The sequence below is a fragment of the Paramisgurnus dabryanus genome, chromosome 16 (genome assembly GCF_030506205.2).
Source record: "Paramisgurnus dabryanus chromosome 16, PD_genome_1.1, whole genome shotgun sequence".
NCBI lineage: Eukaryota > Metazoa > Chordata > Actinopteri > Cypriniformes > Cobitidae > Paramisgurnus > Paramisgurnus dabryanus.
The window spans coordinates 7,728,216-7,752,525 of NC_133352.1; the positions used below are offsets into that span (position 1 = coordinate 7,728,216).

Sequence of the window (24,310 nt, forward strand, 5' to 3'; positions counted from 1 at the left end):
ATTTCTCGCAAGGACTTCTGGGTTGTTAAAGTGCTGAAGCCTGCAGCATTGTGGGCTTCGATGAAGACTGCAAAGGGGGTGCTGATGAGCACAATTCGATTTGTAAAAATGACAGATAGAACACTGACAGACTTGAAGACTAAGCGAGCACGCGCAATTTAAGGCCACAAGACCGAAAATGTCCACATGAAGTGCGCCAGTTGGGACAGGCCCTACAAGATTAGGTGCCAACTATCATCATAAAACCTCGCTGTCGCCCATATGACTATCGTCAAAAAAGCACTTGAGGAAAATAATGCCAAAAGAGACAGCTAGGATAAATACAGTATCAAACATCAATTTTTAAAAATACAGTGAATCACTGCATATGGTGTTTGATGTCACAGAAAAATCCCATAATGCTATGTTAGTTACTGTATAGACAATTTGCAGTATTATACTGGGTGATATAGTGAATGACTAGCCTGGGTGCCAGCCGCTCTTAGCCCCGCCCACAACATTTTGAGGACGAGAAGAGCGGTCTGGGGTTTCTCCATTGAGGAGCTACTATGCGAGACCCAAAGCTGGTCGACCAATCAAATTGTCAGGGCGTAACCAACCACGTCACCAAAGAGCGCATGTGTTGAATTTATTTACAACGAAATGGCTGCCGCTGTACAATTCAGATGTGTGGATTCTGACATTGAGTCTGTTCTAAAATATATCGACAGAGCATTGATTTTAAAAGAGGAACAGAGAAACACGATCAAGGCATTTGTTGATCAGAAAGATGTTTTTGCAGTCCTTCCTACGGGATTCGGCAAAAGTTGGTCACACTTACGGAGGACCAAGTTAAAGAAGGAACTGAAATGGGTATCAGGGCGATGCAAGTTTGCGTGCACGACGAGATTGATCTAATTAGCGGTCGTTGCCAGCTTCTTTTCGGAACCCCAGAATCGTGGCTGCTGAATAAGGGGAGGGACATGCTAGGCTCCGATATTTTTCAAGCAAACGTAATGGGTATCGTCGTGGATGAAGTTCACCTAACGTACAAATGGTAAGAGATATTCTTACTGTATGACTTAGTAAATACTTAATGTTGTGATATAAATGAAATGTTGTAAACATAGTAGGTGTTGATGTACGTTCGGTAACTCAGACTTAGTATAATCACAATGTTAGTGTCATTGTAGCAAAATAACTAGCAGTTCGGTCAGGCTGCAAAAGACATCATTTCAACATACGTTCCACACTCCGTTGCTCTGATTGGTCAAAGGTCTATCCAATTGAGTGCAGAGGCATTTTTCGGTTTAGACACGCCTCATAATCATAGCCCAATTGAGCGGTATCAGACTCAAATTCTGACTAGAATTGAGTATGACAACGTCAGGCTAGTGAATAACTGTAACAATAACAGAAATGTCTAACAGTGCATCATAGTTTAATTTACAACCCAAGTGTTGAGTTTGTTCCTTTTTGGCCAAACCATGGGTTGAAAATAACCCAGCATTTTTTTTAAGTGTTCAGACATTTTTCCCACTAAGGCTGTCAGTCATTCATTATGTTGGTTCCCACGTTTAACTGCCCTTTGACCTCAAGATATCAGGTTGTTAGTTCCTAAAGCACTTATGTTGTAGAACAGAACTTAAGCTCCACATCTTCAGTGTAGCCAACATTTGTGCTTTGTAGAAGTTTGATCCAGAAAGTTTTTTTTAAATTCTCAGTTAAAAGTCAGTGCAATGAAACTGTTGTGTCTGGGATCCATATGTGCATACTAACTACCCGCATGCTGATTCCTTGTACTCACGACATTTTGAAGTCACTGACAGCGCTCTCATGTAGCTACTCATACTCATTTATAACAATAAACAACCAGAGGCCATGCATTGCTGTTCATAAGCATCACGCAAAATGGGCACTCCCTTAACTGTGGTAAAATCACTTTAACACCATCTGTGAGTTTTAAAACCAAACATATGTATGAGACAGTGAACTTATTCACATATGAATCCAGTAGCGTAATATTTTTTTAACAATCTGTAAACTAGATTCAAATAACCTTCGTACCGAGCTGACAGAATTGAGTAAACGCCATTCAGACACATTATTATAGTTACATCTTTTACCTTTATGACAATGAATGCCTCGAGGAAATCTAAGCAATGGAAGACGCTACTGCCCAAGCACTTTGGAAAGAGGGAGGAAAACAATGCGAGTGCATTTTCTGTGTGGTTGTTGACCTAATGTAAAGAAATCTGCCTAAAATTCTGGATGGGTATAAAAGATAAATAGCCAAAATTTTAAACAAGAGTTGCAAACAATATAAGAAATTGTAGAATTTTTAAGAAAAGAGTTTACATAAATCACATATTGTGAGGTAAACTTTTAGTAATTTACTTATTTTTCCAAATGGCTATGGTAAACGCTTGACTGGCCAAATATTTTAGTGCAAAAGCTGTTAAAGATGTCTAGCAACCCAGCGACTTGCATCAGTCAGTATTCAGGTATTCTTTGAACACAGGTGTGTATATACAGTATGTGTGTACATTATCTGTTTTACAACGACTTGAATGTGGCTCATTCAATCAGATTTCAGATACCTGGAACTACAGTATTTGTCGTTTTTAAAGTGCACCTATTTGTATTCAATGTGTTGAACACATAATTTTTCAGATACCGTACTATTTTGTAGCTCCAGATTTCACTCTTTTCCTGAAATGCACAGATTTCAGAAGCTCTGTGTCAGTTAATCTGTACGTTGTAATTTGTTATCTCTGACGTCAGCTGGAAACGTGACGCTCCTTACCATGTTTGAAAGATTCGCTCACAATGCAATGCTAACAGGAGTTAACTTACAGGCTATTGTAACGGTGGTCGCCTAAACTCAATATTTTATTAAAGCTCACGTAACACACGCTGTTTCTGCATTTCTGATGTTAATCTGGAGTACCTATAGAGTAGTATGGCATCCTTTATATCTCCGAAGAGTCTTCAGTTTAATCAGATTTATAAAAGAAAGATTGGCTTTACCGAATCTTTCCGATAACGGACGGAAAAATGAAGAAGGAGGAGTTATACCACGGGAGGAGCGAGTACGAGTCATGCAACACTATACAACACTCTTTAACTTATGATTCACTTCATGTTCGTGTCATTTATATAATATGCACGCGACTATTTCCAACATAAGACAGAAGTCTTACTTACCGCGTGCAACTCGTCATGACCCGGTTGGGAAAATTCAGCGCATCAAACACACACGCAAAACTCCGCTGCTATCCCAGATAATAAACTATATCCATTGTTTTCTTAAGGCTCCTTACATCCAAAAACACACTTCATCTTTCGTGCCATTATTGAGTTTTGAAATTAAACAAAGCTGAGTGGCGTGATAAGATGTTTGCAAGCTCTAGCGTCTCCCGCTGATTGACGGGTGGGCGGGGTTTTCCGGGGGAAGTGCCCATATAAAGAAGTAAATGTATAGAAAACCCCTGAAACGTCAGTTGGACCTGAAATCGAAAAAAACTTTCCGAAACTTGTACGAACCCTGGCGAAGTGCATTCGGCACAGAAATACTCTGTAACACGTCCAACTGCTTTTTTGACACTTTGCCTACGTTTAGCATGAGGAAACAACTCTTAAACTGTGTTAATAAGTCCGAATGCTTGAAATACCATTGAACCCCCTCTTTAAAAAAACTTGGCCTAGGCGGGTTTCGAACCCAGGTCTACCACGCGGCGGTCTGTACGTACTGTCGATCCGGGAATCTGAGCACGTTGAAAAGACAAAGCTCCATGTCGCTCGCTCCGGTATTAACAAACAAGCATTTCTCTTGACCAAACGCCGTCCGTCCTCCCACAGCAGGCCAACACTCACACCAGGTAAACAAACTTCTTAGACGCGGTACTTCCGGGCTCGTCACATTGCCTTTTATCTCCTTTCCTTCCCCACGTGACTATAGCACCCATTCTCAAAAAAGCGGAAGTAAACAAATAATGTCCGTTCAAAACATAAGGTGCAAATTTTTTCCTTTTTCTTTATTTTTGTGAGTACAAAGCGGGAGGAATTATGATAATTTTCGGTCTTCTCTACATAACCAATCCCAGGAAGTAAACTGTTGCTTACAATCTGTGTGTATAGTCCAAGAAAAGAGATTTACGTTGGAGACGATAACTCGCGTCATCGTTTACTTTGGTGTTTGTACCTTTTGCATATCATTAACATGAACTAATACACACTTGCACACCAAAGGAAATTTAAAAACGTGAATCGGACAATAGGTGCTCTTTAATTTATAAATTTAGTTAAATAAAAACTTTTAACCAGGTGACCAAAACAAAACTTTTGTTGGTAAAGTATAACTATTTTACTTTAATACAGTCACTAAAAATATTCCTGTGGTATTTGACCCCTGTTGATCTCTAGGGTTTGTTCAGCAGTTTGACCTCTGTTGTCAAGGTTCATACCTTGTGTCTCTTTATGTGTTACGTCACTTTAGAGAGCATGACACTGAACAACCTCCTGCTGCTTGTCAAATGAATTCTCTGATACTCCAGATACACTTAACTTGAAATTTAAGACCCGGAAATGAATTTTGGATGTTTTTGGCTAGATGTCAATCATTACTGATCAGGAAGGATGAGGCCATCTTCTAGCGGATACGCATCCATCGCATTATGATTTTCTGAGGTAAGGTTAAATTGTTCATTATTTTGTAGCACTCAATATTGTAGCAAAAATGTAATGTATTACTGATATGAACTTGAAAGCATTTTTTAAGACTTGCAAATGTATGTATTCTTTTATATAAAACCAAGGTTTGCAGTTATGCTGTATTAGACAATGACTGGTTAAATAACAAGTTATTTTTATCACGTGTATACGGCGAGTAGTAGGGCATTTTAGAGAAAATCTGTGAACTACAAAGAGGAGAATATAGATGATTGCATGGTTAACCAAAAGAAGCACAGCGACGCATTTTTTAACCACAAGCGTGACACGGTTTAGGATCTTGTGATTTATTTAAAGGTCGTATCATGAAAGTGTTAGGCCATGATAGAGGTTTGCCTCCAAATCCTTAAGGCCTATTTCCCAAATTAGGCTGTAAATTTTAATGATGTGATCTGGTTAACATGAACCTTCTCATTGAACAAATGCCTTATCTAATGTTTACCACCAAACAAATGCCACAGCAACACATTTTCCAATTTATTAAGGTTTAATAATAGTTTATCTTCACAGAACATATATATTTTTGAGTCATATCATGCTTTCACTAACGCATCAATGCCAAGCAATTTTTTTTTATAGGAAATCTGCTTTCATTTGACTCTCCTGTTCTGTAATGATATAGGATTGTTGTGTCTGTTTATTATTTTGTTGATCATTTCAGTGCGCCACAGCCTCAAATAACTAGTCTACCGCATGCAACTATAGCCTGAGAGAACGTGTGTGATTTCATGCAAGGAGTTGAAACGTTTGACATCAATCTGCTCAGACAGCTGTGAGAACCCAGACAACAAGCTTAAACCAGTTATGCTAAAAATACTTATATAACACATAAAAAAAAAACATTTTAAAGTCAAGTAATATTTTAAAGGGAGTGTCCTATTGGAGCATATACGTTCGTTTATCTCTATCCATACAGTGAGGTTGAAAGGTTTATTTTATTGATACAATCCAATTGAATATAAAAATATGAAATAGAAATTAATAATAACAGCAGCATAACATTATAATCGAATTGGAGAAGTGCAGTATTGAAGTATTTCTTAGTATTATTTGGTATGATCGAGCTGATGATCCATGTCCTCCCAGTGTGATTTCACAATGTTCCACAGAGCAACAAATCTGATTGTTTGTTCAAAGGAGTTAAAATGGCCAATATCTACATTTAATGAGTGACCGAGAAAATCCAATTTAGACTATAAATCATGGTTCTAGTCTTTGCACATGCGTTTAATGAAAACGTTGGGTCCACTTAGACAGTGGTTATGACTCATTTCATCATTAGATCTGTGATTTGGGGTTTGGACAAGATTCCCATGCTGCTCAGACAACCACATGCCGTATTCCCGGTTGGCCATCTGCTTAGCATTTCTCCAGTGTCTTTGAAACTTGACGGGAATTAGAGTAGTGCTAATGTAACACTTCACGGCCCAAGAAGTCAGTCCAGAGCATGGCAGCAATTCTGATAAAATAATCCAAATCTTACAAAAATAATAATAATACTTTTGCGCTGAGATCTGTTCTCTTTAGCTTTGTTCTCTACACATTTCAACTGAGCCATAATGCTTATCCAAATTTAGTTCCCTGTCGAAGCCATGTCATATACATATCCACCCTTGTCTCGTAGAAATGTTATTTTGTGCATGGCCTATTTGTCAAGTCACATTGTCCTGATTGCCATCCCTGACCGTGCCGATGGCAGCCAGATTCACAAAATCAAACTGACGCATTTGTGTTTGCCGTTGCCAGAGGAGAGGATACACTGACCATAATGCTAAAAAAAAAACGACTGATGTGGAGTTTTATTCAGGAGCTATAAAAATAAATTCAGTGGAGTGTTTATTCTTGCATGCAAGCTTAGTAAGTACAAATAATAAAGAAATGGCAGTCAATAACATTTCTGAGTCATAAATTGTAACAAAAGAACAAGAAAAAACATAGATTTTGCCTGTGGAACTGAAGAAATGTAATACAGACATCACACAATGACAGTATATATCATTCTACTCCAAACAAAGCACTTTTATTTAATCGTAAACAGCCCTGCAACAAACATTCTTTTGGTGTAAACCACTGGTTGCTTTCGTATTTTCTTTTGACAGACATGCCAGTCCCTCCAGTTTTTCGTGAAATCGTGGAACGCATGACAAAATCAACTAAATGTCACGTTTTTGCAATTTAGCATAATTTGCTATTTCATTGTAAAATAATCACGAAGATTAAAAAGGTCTCACAAACTAAAAAAAAGTCAAATAATCTGTCATGAAACACAGAGTAGACAGAGCATGACTTTATTTTACTAACGCACATGAACAATCCCTCTTTCTAGCACCACGTTACCATAACAACCCTGGAGCTCAATCACAATCTCCTGAGTACATACTTCACCATGTTATCCTTACTTTAAATGTACATTTTAAGTAGTAATGCATTATTTTTATACATGCGAATGGTGTATGTGAAACCTTTCTCACCTATTGTCTCACATAAATCCCAGAGACTGGGGGAAACAGTAATGTAATTCAAGTACTAGTTTTGTAGTCCTTGTAATAAGTCATTTTAGAGTCGCCTTTAATGGTGGCCAGCCTAAGGCACACCTGTGCAATAATCATGCTGTTTAATCAGCATCTTGATATGACACACCTGTGAGGTGGATGGATTATCTCAGCAAAGGAGAATTGCTCACTAACACAGATTTTGACAGATTTGCGACCAATGTTTAAGAGATATAGGTCTTTTGTGTACATAGAAACAGTCTTAGGCCTTGTCCTTGGTTCCCACCCATCAAGGGTTCCTTGAAATCCTTGAAAGTTTGTGAATCTGGGGGGGGGTTCAAGGCCCTGGGAAGTTTTTGAAAATATACATACATAGAAACAGGTCATTGAAAGAGCTTGAATCTATTTTATTCAAGAAGTTTTTTGGAAAAAATCCATATTATTCCCTGTAGTGTAGGATAATATCATAAAATTCTAGACTTTTTAAGCACACGTGCTAAACTGTTCGCTTTAAATGTTTATATCTTCTGTATGTGAATGTTGATTCATACCAGAATGCTTTTTTGCATAGTTGTGTTTAACACATGAAAACGTCTCGAGTTACGTATGTAACTGTTGTTCCCTGAGAAGGGAACGAGACGCTGCATCTCCCTTGCCATACTTCATGCGTCCCTGTAACGCCGTCTTTGGCAAAATTTCATAAAGCAATATACTTCCTGGCTCCCGCGTCACTCTGTCTTTGTCGTTAAGCCTCACCATTGGTTGAATTTGATATACACATTCAGACACACTTACCCTTGGAGGCGTCCCCAAAGTGTTACCGCAGTGACGCAGCGTGAGTTCCCTCGAAAGGGAACTGTAACAATGTATCTTTAAAGGTAACATGATGTAACCTTGCTCTCACTTAAAATGTGTCCCCACATTTAGTCCTTGAATTTGGTATTGGACCTGGAAAGTTCTTGAAAGGTCCTTGAATTTGAAGTTAACTAAGATGTGGGAACCCTGTACGCGGTTTGGCCATTCATCCACACGGAAACGCAGTGTCACTGTCACGACACGGAGGTGAAGTGAGGACACAAATGCTGAGTTCGGAAAATAAATAACATTTAATGATAAAACTGGAAATAATAACACGAGGAGTAACGGGTAACAAAACACAGGAACATCCAAAACAGGGAACAGACATGGTTGCAATGACAATCTACCGGCGACAAGTGTGAAACAGACAACAGTATAAATACACAAAGACTAAACAAGGAACAGGTGAGATAAGCAATCAGTCTGTGAATAGTCCAGATGACGTAAGCGGAGACATACACAAAACATGACACGGACTAGCCGTGACATAACCCCTCCCTCTAAGAGTGGCTACCAGACACTCACTACAAGAACAAAAAACAAACAAAGTCTGGTAGGGTGGATCCAGGGGAGGGATGGAGGGCTAGGAGACCCTGACGATACCGGCGGCTGCCGGGATGAAACCACAAAGCGGCGCGCCGGCCGAACCGGAGCGACCCTCATGAGAACCGAGGCAGACGAATACCCCCAACTGGGAATCGCCGGGGATCCGATGCCCCCGGAAGTCGCGTCCCACCAACGCGGGAAACGGGCTCCCTCACGGCGATGACCACCCCGGGGAAACGATCGGGCGTGGTCTCCGTTCCGGGCTCCCAAGAGGGGCACGGCGGTGGACCTCCGAGGGACCAGAGACGGCGACTCAACCGAGCGAAGATCGCCTGTGCCGATCCCCCTCCTGCAGGAGCGAGTGATCCCTCCAGGTGAGTCCCAAGAGACATCGGGGCAGAGCACGCCCCGATGTCACTACTCCCCCGCAACGAAATACTTGGGGAAGCAGCCCTCCCCGAACTCGCTGCGTCCAATGATGGCCGGTAGATTCTGTCACGACACGGAGGTGAAGTGAGGACACAAATGCTGAGTTCGGAAAATAAATAACATTTAATGATAAAACTGGAAATAATAACACGAGGAGTAACGGGTAACAAAACACAGGAACATCCAAAACAGGGAACAGACATGGTTGCAATGACAATCTACCGGCGACAAGTGTGAAACAGACAACAGTATAAATACACAAAGACTAAACAAGGAACAGGTGAGATGAGCAATCAGTCTGTGAAAAGTCCAGATGACGTAAGCGGAGACATACACAAAACATGACACGGACTAGCCGTGACAGTCACGTCACTGAAACCGAACATTTTTGAAATTTTTTTTAGAAACCGGGATTTTTGCTTTTGATTAAGGCTTCTAATTGGCCAACATGGCTTTTGAATTAGGGTTATATCACCGCCTGCTGGTGTGGCATGCTCTTGATCACGTGTTTTTGCGTGTTCATGTAGGCGGAGACTTCTTTTAAACTGAGCATGTATGGAGGGGATTTTTTTTTAAACTGCAGGAGGAAAAACTCAGGTTATAATAATGTATGTAGGTGTTCTGGTTGGTGGAGATTTCTTGTAAACCGAGCATGTGTGGAGGGGATTTTTTAAAACTCCCCATGATGCCTTAAATCTTTGATTTCAGTTCATGAAAAATGGGGACAAAACATAAGTATTTGTGTTTATATTGTTGGTCGGTGTATAATATAGCATTCTGTCTATAGTGTATATATATTACCCTGTAATAGCAGTATGAGTTATAGCTGGAATCAGGGACAGTGACAACGTTTACATGTGTACACCAATAATGCGTTTCCCCTTCACTAAGGGGAAACGTTGTTAGCTGTACACCTTGTCACACAGCAGCTTTAAAGTATTATTCTGTTTTTAAGTTTAATCTGTAAATAAGTTTTTATAAGCTGTCGACTTCAAAAAACGAGCGTTTATAGACACAAAAGTGGAAACAGGCAACTTTTCATAGTACTCCTATTAGTAGAACTGCGTCCACTAGGGGGAAACGTAGTCGCCGATCCACTTTTTTCTCCTTTAAAGCTGGGTTTTACGGCTCGACAGCTTATAAAAACTTATTTCTGGGTTCTTTGGATTGTTAGCTGTAGATACTGTCACACAGCAGCTTTTAGGCATTATTCTGTTTTTTTGTTATAAGCCAGAAATGACAAGGAGGCGGACTCCCGCAATACAAAGTCAATGGAGACGATTGGATTGTTTCCCCCTGGTGGGCGTGGTTTTCAGGTTATGACGCGCTGTGCTCTGTCTCTATGAACTGGCAGTTTGCAGCACAAATTGCTAATGTAAACAGGTTAGACTGCATATGAGTTTAGCACATGTGAGTTCAAATGTGATGATGTGATTGTGATGTAGCAAACCGTAGGAATTAGAGTCTAATATTATGAAAACTCAAATATTATGGATGTAATACTCAGCAGTGGTGTTAAATGATGAATTTGCACATGGTTAGTCTTTAAAGGAACAGTATGTAAGAAATGTATATCAATTAATCATAAAATGGCCCTGATATGTCAATAGACATTCAAATACTTATATCACTGACAACAGTAGTCTGGCCAGGATATTGTCATTTAAAAAGTGGAGTTAGAGTCCTAAACTGATGTTTATGTTGTCATGTTGTGTATTGGCCACCAGTTGTGTGATTGCAGTACCAGTTTTAGCCACAAGTTTTGTGATTGCAATACCAGTTTTGGCCACAATCCTAAAGCATATAAAAAACCAAACAGACATATTAGCAACAATAAAAATGTGATTGTGACTTTAACTTAGAACTTTAGTTTATACACTTCCCCAATATTACTCTCATTAATATGGTTTAATTCTTAACCCTAGCCATGCAAGACTTTTTTTCCACCAAAATGAACTGGGATTCCAAAATCAGACGTGCATTAACAATCCATCTACGCTTATATGGCACACACAGCTCTTTTGTCTTTAATAGAATAGGCCAAACAATTCCTAACGCATCAACAAAAGCTAAAACTCAATCCTAATGAGGATGGAATGAACAAGGCTACTGTCTGAATGGTCACACAGACCAGGCAACACAGTGCATATGTGAGCATAAAGTGTTTTGAATAGATTTTGGGGGCAGATTTAATAAACGTTGGCCTATGGCCGACAATCATGGGCTAGGTCTGTTTGGATAGAGCTCCTCAGAGACAGCTAAAGTTCACAAGACAGGAAGCAGCTTGCAAAGATCCCAACGGTCAAGGATGTGAAGAGAGAGAGAGAGAGAGAGAGACAGAGAGAGAGGATGGGGCTAGGCTGAAGAGGGGATTTCCTCATAAGGCATTATACAATTTTTTTTGAAATGGTTTATTGTTGCCATAAAATATTAATTTAATGGTATTCTTATTTTAATGTAATAAAATTGCATTTGATAGAAACTATGTGGTCTTCTTTAGTATTACTATTAAATGGATAGATCATCCCAAAATGAAAATTCTCTCATCATTTACTCATTGTCATGTTGTTACAAACCTGTTTGAAGTTCTTTGTTCTGATGAACATGAAGGAAGATGTTTTGAAGAATGTTTTTAATGAAACCTCATTCACTTCCATAGTATTCTTTTTTTTCCTACTTTGGAAGTGAATGGGGCTCAAGTTTTGGTCACAACATTCCTCAAAATATCTTCCTTCATGTTCATCAGAACAAAACATTTATATTTGTAACAACATGAAAGTAATCTTTTTATTATTTTGAACTCATTTCTTTACAATAACAAACTTTCACGATAATATATTTCGTAATGTATCGGAAACACGCTTCTATTGCGATCAACGCAACTGTCTACTCTGCAGTCAGTCGCATCACATCATTCCATTGCATGCCAGCTTTTATGTGGCCGCGGGTATGTACAGTACACGTGCGTCGGAAGGGCGTTTTGGTGCCGCGTCAAGTTAAAAATAGTTAAACTTTTAGGAAGGCGTCTTACACAGCCCGGTTGTTTTTAAAAGTCAGATCGCGGGTTTCTTGCACGAATCCGCGCCACGAATCGACGTCGCGTGCTCCCAGCTTTGACAGAGAGCGCTCGTCTCGATCGGTCGCGTTGCGTCGAGTGGGGAGGGCTTGGCTAGCCAATGCGCCAATAGACGGTCATTGCTTAAAGAAGCGCTTCAGTGTGCGTGGTAGGATGAAGACGACGCGACCATCAGTAACGCGTGAAAATTTCACACAGCCGTGATCGAACATCTGATAATAAATGGACGGAGCAGCAGTCGCAGCTTTAACAATCCACTTGTCACCAGGGAAGAGGAATAATTGGGATTAAAATGGGGAATACAACACCCAAACCATTATTAGGTAGGTGCTTGTGCATGACTGATGTTTCCGATAACAAAACCTTAAGCATTTTATATGAGGTAGAATATAAATACATATGTTTAATGTTTCTATATATTGTACAAAGACCTCATATACTGTGCTTTATTATGCATGCGCGTGCTGAACTATATTGGGCTTGAGCGCGCGCTGCGGAGGAGTGAGAGAAGATGATGGGTGATGTTCAAGTTGCTTGTAGATCTTGCAAATGTGTCACTGACGAAACCTATTTAGTTCATTAACCGCCCTAAATGTTTCAATTTTCGTTTTGGGTTCATGTTCATTGTTCATGTTGGGCAAACAGGAGAGGTAACCAAGCACTGCATGTGTGGAGTTTAGCTTCTTTGAGGTTATAGCCAGTAGTGTTTGGAAATGTATTTATTTGGTTGTATTTATGCTTTAGACCACCCAAGCTGATGTTTATATTCTCTAATAATATTTGACTATTTTATTAGTCCTTATTAAAGAGACCACAACAGATAGTGATGATGAGGGGAAATCTATGGGAAAAGCCTGTACCCACACTGTTCTTCAAAAGTTTTTCGGATAAAGTCATAGGATAAAGTGTTCAGTGGCAGTATTAAAGATTATTGACCTGATCTGAATATTTTTTTGTTTTGAAATTCACAGATAAAGTATCTCGTGTGTTCTTAGTCCTCATCATCTAGTACCTGTTCTGTCAGAGCAACTGCACTGAACCGCATCTGTAAAGTAGGGGGACTTTATAAGTAGGCCCCCATTACCAACATGATGGCTACATTTAAAATAAGTTGGTTAGCATGACCGCATTTAATTATGGAATTAAGTCAATGTCACTTTAAAGTTTGTGAATTATATCAGCACATTTGAGATTTTCTTTTCTTGTGTTTTATTAAATATTGTGTAATCTATGTCAGCTTGCAATACATAGACAACTAATGTGTGGCTTTAGAAACCCATCAGGATAGGGTGTGTCACTAATACAATGTTAAAATACAGGTCACATTACATTTTTTGAAAACAGTTTGAAAACACATTTCTATTGTTGTTATTTTGACTATCTATTGCCAAACTGGCTGTATCACACAGGTTTCGGTACACACAAGTTCTGAGGCTTCATTGAAATGACTAAACACAGCACAAAAAGAAATACGATTCAATAAAGTACATTTATCTAGCAAAACATGCTAAACGTTGGTGTACCTGAGCTGTTATATGTATTTGCATTTACAATATTACTGTCACATATAAAGAGTTTGGTTCCAAAACGCAATATACGCCATTTAAAAAAAGTTACCATCACAATCAGTATTGTATCAGGTCAGTATTAAAAAGTAAATTCTTCATTTTACCTAAAATCCAATATCCGCTGTGTTATTCTTCTGTCATTTTTTTCTTTCTTTTTTCCCAAAACGCGATAAACACCACTCCTCCTTCTCTGCAAAATGGAATAAATCCGCTCAACAAATCACAACGCACCATTCCACGTATTATAAACAATAATGTCGGCGTGTTGAATACACACATCCTTTTCCTCATCTACTTTGTACTTTGTGATCAACAAACAAACAAAAACAAAATAATACTTTTGATGGCATTGATAAACCTGTGATGGTTTTCTGTGACGGGGGCGAAACGTAAGCCATCAAAATCGTATTTACGTGAGAGGCACACGGGCGAAGGAAAAATGCTGGATGTTGTTTGTTCTCAGACGACAGCATCAAGCTTCTGTCATGCTTACAAAATGACCCCAAGGGGATCTTATGAAAAACTTTCCATTATTTTACTCAAAGTCAACAAAAATCAAGCAGCACTAGGGATGCACCGAAATGAAAATTCTTGGCCGAAACCGAAAACCAAAAATGAGGAAACCAAGGGCGAAAAACCGAAACACCGAAATAAATTATTATGCCAATTATTAGTACAAATGCATTTATGGCTATCACTGTGTACTAACTTTACTAGGGGTTTGTTACAGATCACAAAACTCACGGTTCAGATCACATTACAGTTTTTGAGGCATGTATCGGATTATTTTTCAGGTCAGCAAAAAGGGGGTGGGGAAAATCTAATAACAAATAAAGAAATTACAAACATTTATAAAAAAGAACAAAGCTGCACATTAATAAGGGCTAACATTAGCATTACTTACAGAAATCAAATTAAATGAGTCATAACACTGTCTTTATTGTATAAATTAAATATATTATTATTTTTAGAGCTATTTGTCTCTTTGTTAGACTTCAGTAGGTTATTTGAGGTTACTGTAAGCAGTAGGGTTGCCAACCGTTCCGTATAATACGGAATCGTCCCGTATTTGACACATAAAATTCTTGTTCCGTATTGAACTGATACGGGACGCAGTTTGTTCCGTATTTTATGAAAATTAATTCAGTGCAAATACATGACAGACACATAGCTTATAATATGTCAGCCATGAACGAAGACCGCGTCATTTGTATAAGAAAACTCTGACGGTGCGGTAATTTCTCCCCAAGTCTATCAGCGTATAGCGTTTTAACATCTTGCAGCCCCATGAGAGAATGCCCTTTTAATTGGTCGTTTCAGTCATTGTGATGTCACGTATCATAGCAACGATGACGACAAGTGACAACAGCGGGAAATGTAAAAATGACTGCATCCGAGCAGCCAGCGAAAAAGAAACGAGAACAAAAATATAGAATTGAATGGGAAAATGACTACCCGTGGCTGAAATGCGTGAGGGACAATGAATACAAAGCCAATTGTTAGGTATGTGACAAAATGACGTAATACGCACGAGCGCTTTGTTCCCACGGCTGTGTTCCCAGCAGGTATTCAGCGCCAGACACGTTGGTGACTTAGGAAATCTGTCATATCTTTGCTTTGTGAATACCTCTAAAGCCAATATACTAGTGACATAAATGACTTCCTCACGTTGATTCTCAAGTTCGAATTTCCAAGATCGCCGTCGTAAGAAGAAAGTTATAAGCGAAGCAAAATTTCTCTCGTGTTTGGAATCAAAATCCTCCATGAGGGCGAGTATTTTTTTGTTTCAAACCAAATACTTTTGATAGAATATACATTTAACTTGAATAAGGGTGAAGTTTGGGATTGATTGTAACATTCGCATGTGCTTTTTTAAGATCCGCAAGTGACGTTGTTGTCAAAAGCAGAATCGCCCATTCAATCATATTGGCTTCCAAAACTTCTCTGTTTTCATCAATCCGTGCAGTATTTTTCAAAGTAATCATACAGAACGAAGGATTAGAATCTCTAGATTACATTATTGGCATAATTTTGTCAAAGATATAAATAAATACATGCATGCAACATGCATGCATTTATTGATTTATGAATGATAAATAACATAATCATCAATTAATGTAAAAATAATGTAATAAAAATGAAATGTTTCTTTAATATATAAAAATATAGCTTTTATTTGAGAGGGCTTTGATTTCATATGGAAAGATATGCGTGGATTGATGCTCTCGGTTTCATTAATTAGTGGTTAATCAAAAATAATAACATTTTAATATATATCTTTTAAAAAGATGTCATCTTAATCTTGTTGGGCTTTTAATTACCTACAATGTGGTGTTTGAATTATGCAAATAGACCAAGAAATGAGGAAGTTATGATATTTTAAAGTGTTTGGTCAAGCGGAAGAGGTCACAGTTTTTCATAGTTTTATCGTTTTAATTGGGTACAAAAATGCCCCCTAATTTTCGAGTTAAAAAATTCCATAACTTTCTTAATAATTATCCGATTTTAATAATTTAAAAACCATGTTAAAGTTCTTTTTATTATCTATCATATGGTTATAATTATATATTAATTTTCTAGTATTTATATTTTTTTGTCACATACCTACAATTGTACCATATGCCGTCGCGTTTTTTCTGTTTGTCACGGCGGAGTGTGTGATATAAAGCAGCACGCATGAGGAGATAATCACAAGAGGAGCGAGAGGCTGCGGGCACAGGATGGAGCAATGTCATTGTCCATCAGTCGTCTCCAGCTCATATTCATGGTATGTAATTATGTGGATTTTTAAAACTCAAATATAGTTGATAAGAAAGTGATTATAATTAAAAGAGATAGTACAGGTTTAGCCTAACATATATATCCACATATCTCTCCAGCAGTGTTGGGGCTAGTTACTCAAAAAAGTAATATATTACGTATTACATATTACTCTCAAAAATAGTAATGCCTTACTTTACTTTATTACTCCCTGGAGAAAGTAACTAGTTATATTACTAGTTATATTACTAGTTACATTTTTTTTCTGGACAAGAATGTTTATTTGGGCAAGCCACGGCCAAAAAATGCTGGCTTCCTTACCCGCTACCGGACGTGGGGCACAGCGTTCGGAGAAACATTAAAGAGTGTGCACTTCACCGTCAAGTTATTTTCCTTCCGTTGAAGATCATAAAATATGACTGAATCTCCACGCGTCGAAACTAGCTTTCTGTTGCTGGGAATCTTCCTCTGAAAAAGAGCTTGCCGTTGTTGATTCTTCATTTTCCCGATCTGTCTTTGAGTGTGCCGCTGCCGCTCTGTGCTGCTGGCTGCCGGGTGTCGACCAATCGGTGATGGTAAATGATACCTCATGCAAAACTTAGACCAATCACTGTTCCATTCACGCCCACCTCCCCTTCCCTTTTGTTCTCTGTGTTTTGTGCCTCGTGTGATGAAGGTGCTACTGGCCAGTGTAACTCAAGTAACTAGCTCAGGAAAACTGTAATAATATTACCATTTTCAGACGGGTAATGCCTTACACTACTAGTTACTGAAAAAAGTAATATTATTACAGTAACTAGTTACTTTGTAACTAGTTACACCCAACACTGCTCTCCAGTGCTCTCCCTCTGTTCCTGTGTCCCGCTCCCTCCCGTCTCATAATGTGTCAATCATTTCTGATAGGTTTCTTATTAAATAATTATGGATTTAGATAGCTCAAGGTTTAAAAAGGGGTGGGGTCTTTGAAGAGGGCGTATTATAAACTTAAATAAAACCATGGTGTTGGCAAAATGATCATGATAGCCTTTATATTTCACATCTATGTGGTTCAGTCTTGTATACTTATTAGGCATACTTTGCTATTCATTAAATATTTAGGCCTAATAAGTTGTATGAAATATATTTATCTAAATGTATAAATTAGTTTCCACTATTTTCACCAGAAGTCTTCATTTCAGGGGTTATTTTTTTCAAAATTCTCTTCCGTGGGGGCATGTCAGGCAAACCCCCCCAACCCCCCCCCCCCCCCCCCCCCCCGTTCCTTATTTCCATTTCAGAAAGTTGGCAACCCTAGTAAGCAGAGACTGGTTTATGACTGTAATCTATACATACACTTAAGACATAAACAAATGTTTTTATTATAAAAAGAATACTTTGGAGATAATTTTGTTTATATGTGCCCTGTCAATAACAGAAAGATTTTACGTTCGCTTGTTTGCGTCTTACTCGTGTGTGCACTATTGAGGGCACTAAACGCGCGCGCGCACAGAGAGAACGAAGGCGAATCCCAAACAGCGCAGCATAAAAACGTTACGTTGTTTTTCATTACTTTATTCGGCACATGTATGTTAATGGACTATACAGTATGAGACACATTTGCGCGACTCTCTCTAAAGTTTACACATCAAGAGTTCTGATCTTTGAAGGGCGTACTCACTGTGATGATCACGTCTGGACCGGACACAACCGCATGTGCCTCTGTGCGTACTTTAGCGCCTTTTTGCGGTTAAATACATCCACGCCGCATACATGTTGCTTCAGACAAGCACGTGCAGGTCGCGGTTTCTGTTTGCGTCATCACAACATTTCGGCCGTATTGTTTCGGTGATAAAAGTCTTTCCGCCCAAAATTTTCGGTGGCCGAATATTCGGTGCATCCCTAAGCAGCACCAAAACATTTTACAGCTGATCGCTGTCAAAAAAGTTCAACGACGAAGTCCCAAGGATGAAAGCAGCAATGACAGTGTTCTTAATATGACAAAAAAGTGTTTTGATGAATGCCATTAATGTTTATTTTTTAATCAGTGTATACCAAATTTTAGAAATTTTAGAAGAGTACAACATAAATAAAAGAGTTCATTCTCATCAACCCAATGATGATGGTATGTACGCTTGCTTTGACAGCAATACCATTATTACAAACATCCTAAGCCAATAACATTAATATTTACTGTTGCTTTTGTCATTATATTTTTGAATTTATTTCTATGTTGTATATCCTGCATTCTGACAGTTATGATAAGTGATATATTAATTTACTGGCCAGGCAGAATTATTGGCTGATATTTGGCCTTTTTTGAATATTTGCATGTTTAAAGTTTAGTGTGACCGCATCCTCAGTCTATAAGGTCCATGCTTATGTGGTGTGTACTGGAGATGAAGTGATTTTTGTTGTAGAAGATGTGTTCTTTATAGGGGTGTAAATCAAGACAATAAAGTATCCGTTTGCGATATTTGCCGGTGCTTCGCCTGTTTCTTCGATGCAATTATGATTCGATTAATTTATTGATACTTTAATATTACGTGCCTAGTTAAGTGGTTACAATTTTAATAACTCACCAAAATACATAACATGAACGTTTAATTAAACTCTTTAAAAAAGGCACAATCTCTGTCCTAATTGGGACATTTACAACAACAAACTTAGTAAAAATAAACTTTTTTTTAATCAAGAAAAATAATTAATGAGGGAAAAATGTCCCATAAAATCAACCTTATGATGGCAACAGTCAAAGTCTAGTGTTTCAGTTGGTGCTGGCAAAGGTTTTCTGCCAATCTGTTTGTCCAATTCATTTTCCAAATACAAAATATTTCCAAACCCACAATTTGGGTCTGATAGCAGTCACAAAGTCCTCTGCTTATTTCACTGTGTTTTTGCTGCTACAACCCCGTTGTTGCTGCATTGCCTTCATTTGCTGACACTAGCACATGAAAATAAATGAAAATGTGTGTTTTAGCGGAAATGCATAGATGGATGATGATGCTAAGAGTGTCAAAATAAAGATACCTCATATCGATATCTTATGTTTGGAATTGATGCATTGTATCATTGGAAATTTAATCAATGCATCGGTCCATAAAGATTTATTGTTACACCCCTAGTATTTCTATAGTCACGGTGCCGGTTCCACCAGCTGGACATAAAAAAGTTGGGTGTTAGCTCTATGTCGCACATAGCTACGTCTAGTTTTGTGAAAAATATTTACACCTGTTGCACCATCTGAAAACTACAACCAGACGCAGCTTCGCTCAGCGTAGACAATAAAAGCTCCATATGCGTGCGTCATGTGCAGACCCATCAAACACAACCTGCATTAACTTAACAAATGTTTTCCTGTTTGCACAAAATGTAAAAATTTGCTGATTAATTAATTTGCGAATTAACTTAAGTTCTTTTCTCTTACTATGTCATGCATGAAATTCTGCTCGCGTATCCTATGTGAATAAGATGCGCCAATGTCTCGTCAATTTAATTATTTCAGTTTTTGCCATTAAAACAAATCAAAAAAATAAACAAAAGACAAACATTAAATTGTAACAATAACAGACGAGACTATGACGAAACAAAACACTGTGACAAGACTCACTTATATCTTGACCTTAACAATCACAGTTGTCACACAACCTGAAGAGACAACCAAAACATATAACAATACAAAACGATTCAGCACAGGAGGCCTAAAAAAAGGAAAAAACTAAAAAAGATAACGAGGGATGGTCAGGTAAGGGGAGTTGACCAATAATAAATAATTGACGAGGAGACAATGGGGCGGGGGCAGAGACAAGACACGGCAGTACACTTTCCAAACAAAAGCCAATGTGCTGCCACACAAAACATGAGTACCAATAAGATCCTCCCACATGACTATGAATAACTCTGACAGGACAGCAGGATCATGACAATAACAGGTGTAAATTCCACGTAGGACATAAAGCGCATTTTACGTCCAGACTAGTCTTACGACCGGGTGTACGCTCACCAACTGGTGCAACGGGCCCATGGTGTAGTAGCTGATGTTTAGCTTAGGAGTTTGCTTCAGGTTACAGGCAGTAGTCATTGTTTGGTAACGTGTGACAAACAATTGGCATGGACAGAGCTGTGGACTCGTGTGTGCTGGAGATAGGAGTCAAGTGACGGGACAGTTGTATTGCTGTCATTATCCTGATTGGATGGCTCAGGTCTATATTTGGACTGGAGTGGAGTTTATGGCTCTCATCTCTTCTTGAGCCTGGGGCCCTGTACACAAATCAGTGGAGAGCCCCTTTAATCACAGCCTGTGAAGAGGTGACTGTAGGATTTGATGACTTATGCCTTGTATCTGTTTGCACAGCGCTGCTATTCTGGACTCTAATTCAGTTTAGCGCTGTGGAAGATGAAAGGCAAATTGGTTATATACAATTCATATGCATCCCATGTTTTTCTATCATGAAACATTGAGCATTTTAAGATAAATTTAAAATGAAATGTAAATGATAATGACAGAAAGCTCAGTATATCCACCATAAATCACATAGACAATTTCTATACCGTGAAACACTCTAACTATATAAAAAAATCAACAGATGCTGCAGATGTTTGGCTGGCATGTGTGAAGGCAGTATCAGGGTTTATGTGATGTCTAAAAGGCTGTTCAACAATAACTATTACGTTAACTATAATGCTAAACATATTAATTCGCTTTGCACCTGTGCAAATCATTTACCTTTAATGGCATTAAGTAACATTGTAGATTTCCTTTAATAAAAACTTGTTTACATGCCATTGAACGTGTAATTATGCTTGTCTTGTTGCATTTGCAGCGGCCATAATCTGCAGGATACGTTTCGTGTATCTCTAAATAGTGAATAGTAATCTATTATCTTATCTATTTCTGTATTCAATGTAGTAGATTAAAAACATTGCATAGTCAATTTATGTAATGGATCTCAGCAAAGAGCTTCTCCACAGTGTCATGTGCCATTATGATCAAATATGCGACCACTTCAAAATTAAATAGATTTGATTGGCTGTCAATGGTTTATCGTTTATCAATTGGAATAATTGCTCTGACAGTGATCCCAGCGATATTGTTCGTTGTATCTGTATTGTTATAGCTGTGGTGTAAACTTATTGTCTTTAATAGGGCTGGGCAAAAAAAATAGATTTTTCGATTCATCTTTTTTTTTTTAAACGTGGTCGATTCAAAATCGATTCTCAAAGAGCCGAATCGATTTTTTTATTTCATATTTATTTCCGCAAACATTGAACGTAATATTAACGTTAATCACTAGTCTTCTACACTAGATGTCACCCTCTTTTTTGCCTTGCGCGATGTTACCAAGGAGCGAAGGGTGAGCCTGTCATTCATTCATTCAGTGCTTAAAATTGCGGTTTCAGGTGCTTCATCGATGTTGATGCCACCTTTACATAAAAAGTAAAAGGTATGAAAGCATTTTAGATTTTGCAAGCAAGATGACGACGACGACAGTGTTATGGCTTTTATTTTTGTTCTGTTCTTTTTTATTAATATGGTATTTGTATTAAATTTATATTCATTGAGTTGAATTGAGAATCGAGTATAAAAAGTGACCCGAGAACCGGAATCGAAAATTGAATTGAATCGAAACCGAATCGCTTTGATAGCTTGCGAATCGAAATCGAATCGATCTGGAACATCTGAATCGATACCCAGCCCTAGTCTTTAATATAGAAAGATTTTTTACTATATTTTTAGTTATTGATTTTATTTATATTTTCACCTTTTTTTTGTGAAAAAGAAAGGTTCTTCAGATGCTAAAAGTGCTTTAAAGAACCATTTAGACAGAAAAGGTTCTTCAATGGCGTTGTGAAGCACCTTTATTTTTAAGAGTGCGTATAAAGGTCAAAACTAACTTATACAGTACCTAGACCATAGTTCAGACAGGCAGGATGTTTTAATCAAATCACTGCTTCATTCATCAATGCTTGCCTTCATGATAAATGCATGAGATTGTATAATTGAGAAGCACAGATGCAAAACTTGCTAAATGCCATCAAAAATGAGTTAAAGGTGCCCTTCCTTGGTCGTTTGTATTGTTTTATACTGTTGTCTGAGGTCTACTCATGATGTTTGCGTGGTTTTTACCCCAAAACATCAAAAGCAATAAGTAATAGGCCATTTTGTATACTCTAAAAAAACAAACGGTGCTATATAGCACCAAAACTGTTGCTTTGGATCGTAATCATAGAAGAACCGTTTTTAGTGCCATATAGCACCGGTGAAGCACCAGTGAAGCACCTGTGTAGAACCATAATAGTGCTTTGTAGAACCATATGTGGTGCTATAGTGGTGCTATATGGCCCCTATATGGTTCTACACAGGTGCTTCACTGGTGCTTCACCGGTGCTATATGGCACTAAAAACGGTTCTTCTATGATTACGATCCAAAGCAACAGTTTTGGTGCTATATAGCACCGTTTGTTTTTTTAGAGTGTACAATGGTTTTGAGGCTGGCATGATCCGTTTTGAGGGGCCAGCCGCATTGACGACTTGGAAGTAAACGGCCATTGTTATGATTGGATAACTTAGTTTTTCGTAGTCAAACTAACTTTCAATACTTGTTCCATGTTTTGTGGGGACATTCCATAGACGTAATGCATTTAATACCATACAAACTGTTTATTCTTTTCCCTTCCCCTAACCCCAACCATCACAGAAAACTTTCTGATACTTCACATTTTCAAGAAACATCATTCTGTTTGATTTATAAGCTTGTTTCCTCATGAGGACCTCAAAATGTCGCCACAAGGTCACAAAAATACTGGTTTTCCTATCTTGTCCCCACAACATGATAATTACCAGGTACACACACACACACGTGTCTTTTATCATAAACCCTTTCGACGCATGTGCGTTTTCTTATTCACGACACAACACAAACACATATGGACCTAACACATATCAAAAAATAAAAGTAAAAATGGTTTTATGTGGAAGGGCCCCTTTAATGATATTAAAGTCTGTGTAAAGTGATATTAAATGTGTTCTGAGTGTGTCATACCACAGAAAAATGTGTTATTAACATCCAGCCAAATTTGAATGATAGATAATGAAATAAGTTATCAAAACCTGGGAAAAATAAGCTCTGCTCGAAGCTGGAAGCATGTCCGATGTCTGCGCTGAAACCATGGCCACTCACAGAAAAGCTGTCATCTCTCTCCACTTTCAAATATCGCTATATGGATGCTTGTGATTGTGTTAGGGGCGGAGCCATTCTCGGTGGCTCCAGTGCATCATGGACCCACTGTTATAGCCCCGCCCAAATAATCCTGAAAACAGGAATGTGGAAAAACTGTTTAAAGGTGTTTCAACTCCACAATTCAGTACTATATAGTTTACATTCTTTGTAATCTGTTTCAGCAATGCATTTTTAACATATATAATGCGTTTAGAAACAATTCTCTGACATGACTTCATACAGACTTTAACCGAATGCACCCAGTGTCGTATATTATACGTTCATTAAATACTTTGGCTTCAAATCTACTTCATTCTGAAATGCTGGTTTGGAGTAAGGATGTCTCAATTCTCAATATAATATTAAACCGCTATGTACGACCTCAACGGTCCAATACACACATATGAATTGTGGGTTTTTGGTTCATGTGTCCAAATCGATCTCTTTTATCATTCCCTGCGCATCTGTTTGTGTGTCTGCAAATCCACATGGCTCCCCACAAGTAAATATCAAGTCACTATGGGCTACAGGCAGCTAACTATGCTTGTGATGCTGGAGTCATATTTCACACAAACTTTACCATGGCAAGCATAGAAGAGAGGCACCAATGCTTTATTGCAAGGTTGCCACTATCTTTCAAATATGTGTGGATTAATTATTTGCGAATAGAAGACG

At 38.3% G+C, this 24,310-nt stretch overlaps 1 protein-coding gene across 2 annotated transcripts in view; it reads left to right on the plus strand.

Moving 5' to 3' along the window:
- Positions 1–24,310, plus strand: part of neurl1b (neuralized E3 ubiquitin protein ligase 1B) — a 54,724-nt gene that overhangs the window by 15,039 nt on the left and 15,375 nt on the right. The window contains exon 1 of one of the 2 annotated variants that reach the window (XM_065249212.2): positions 11,962–12,434. The exons of the other annotated variant lie outside the window; for it this stretch is intronic. Coding sequence (XP_065105284.1) covers positions 12,404–12,434 — 31 coding nt within the window. The 5' untranslated portion in view covers positions 11,962–12,403. Of the gene's footprint in view, positions 1–11,961; positions 12,435–24,310 lie in introns of those variants that run through there. 2 annotated transcript variants of the gene reach the window in all.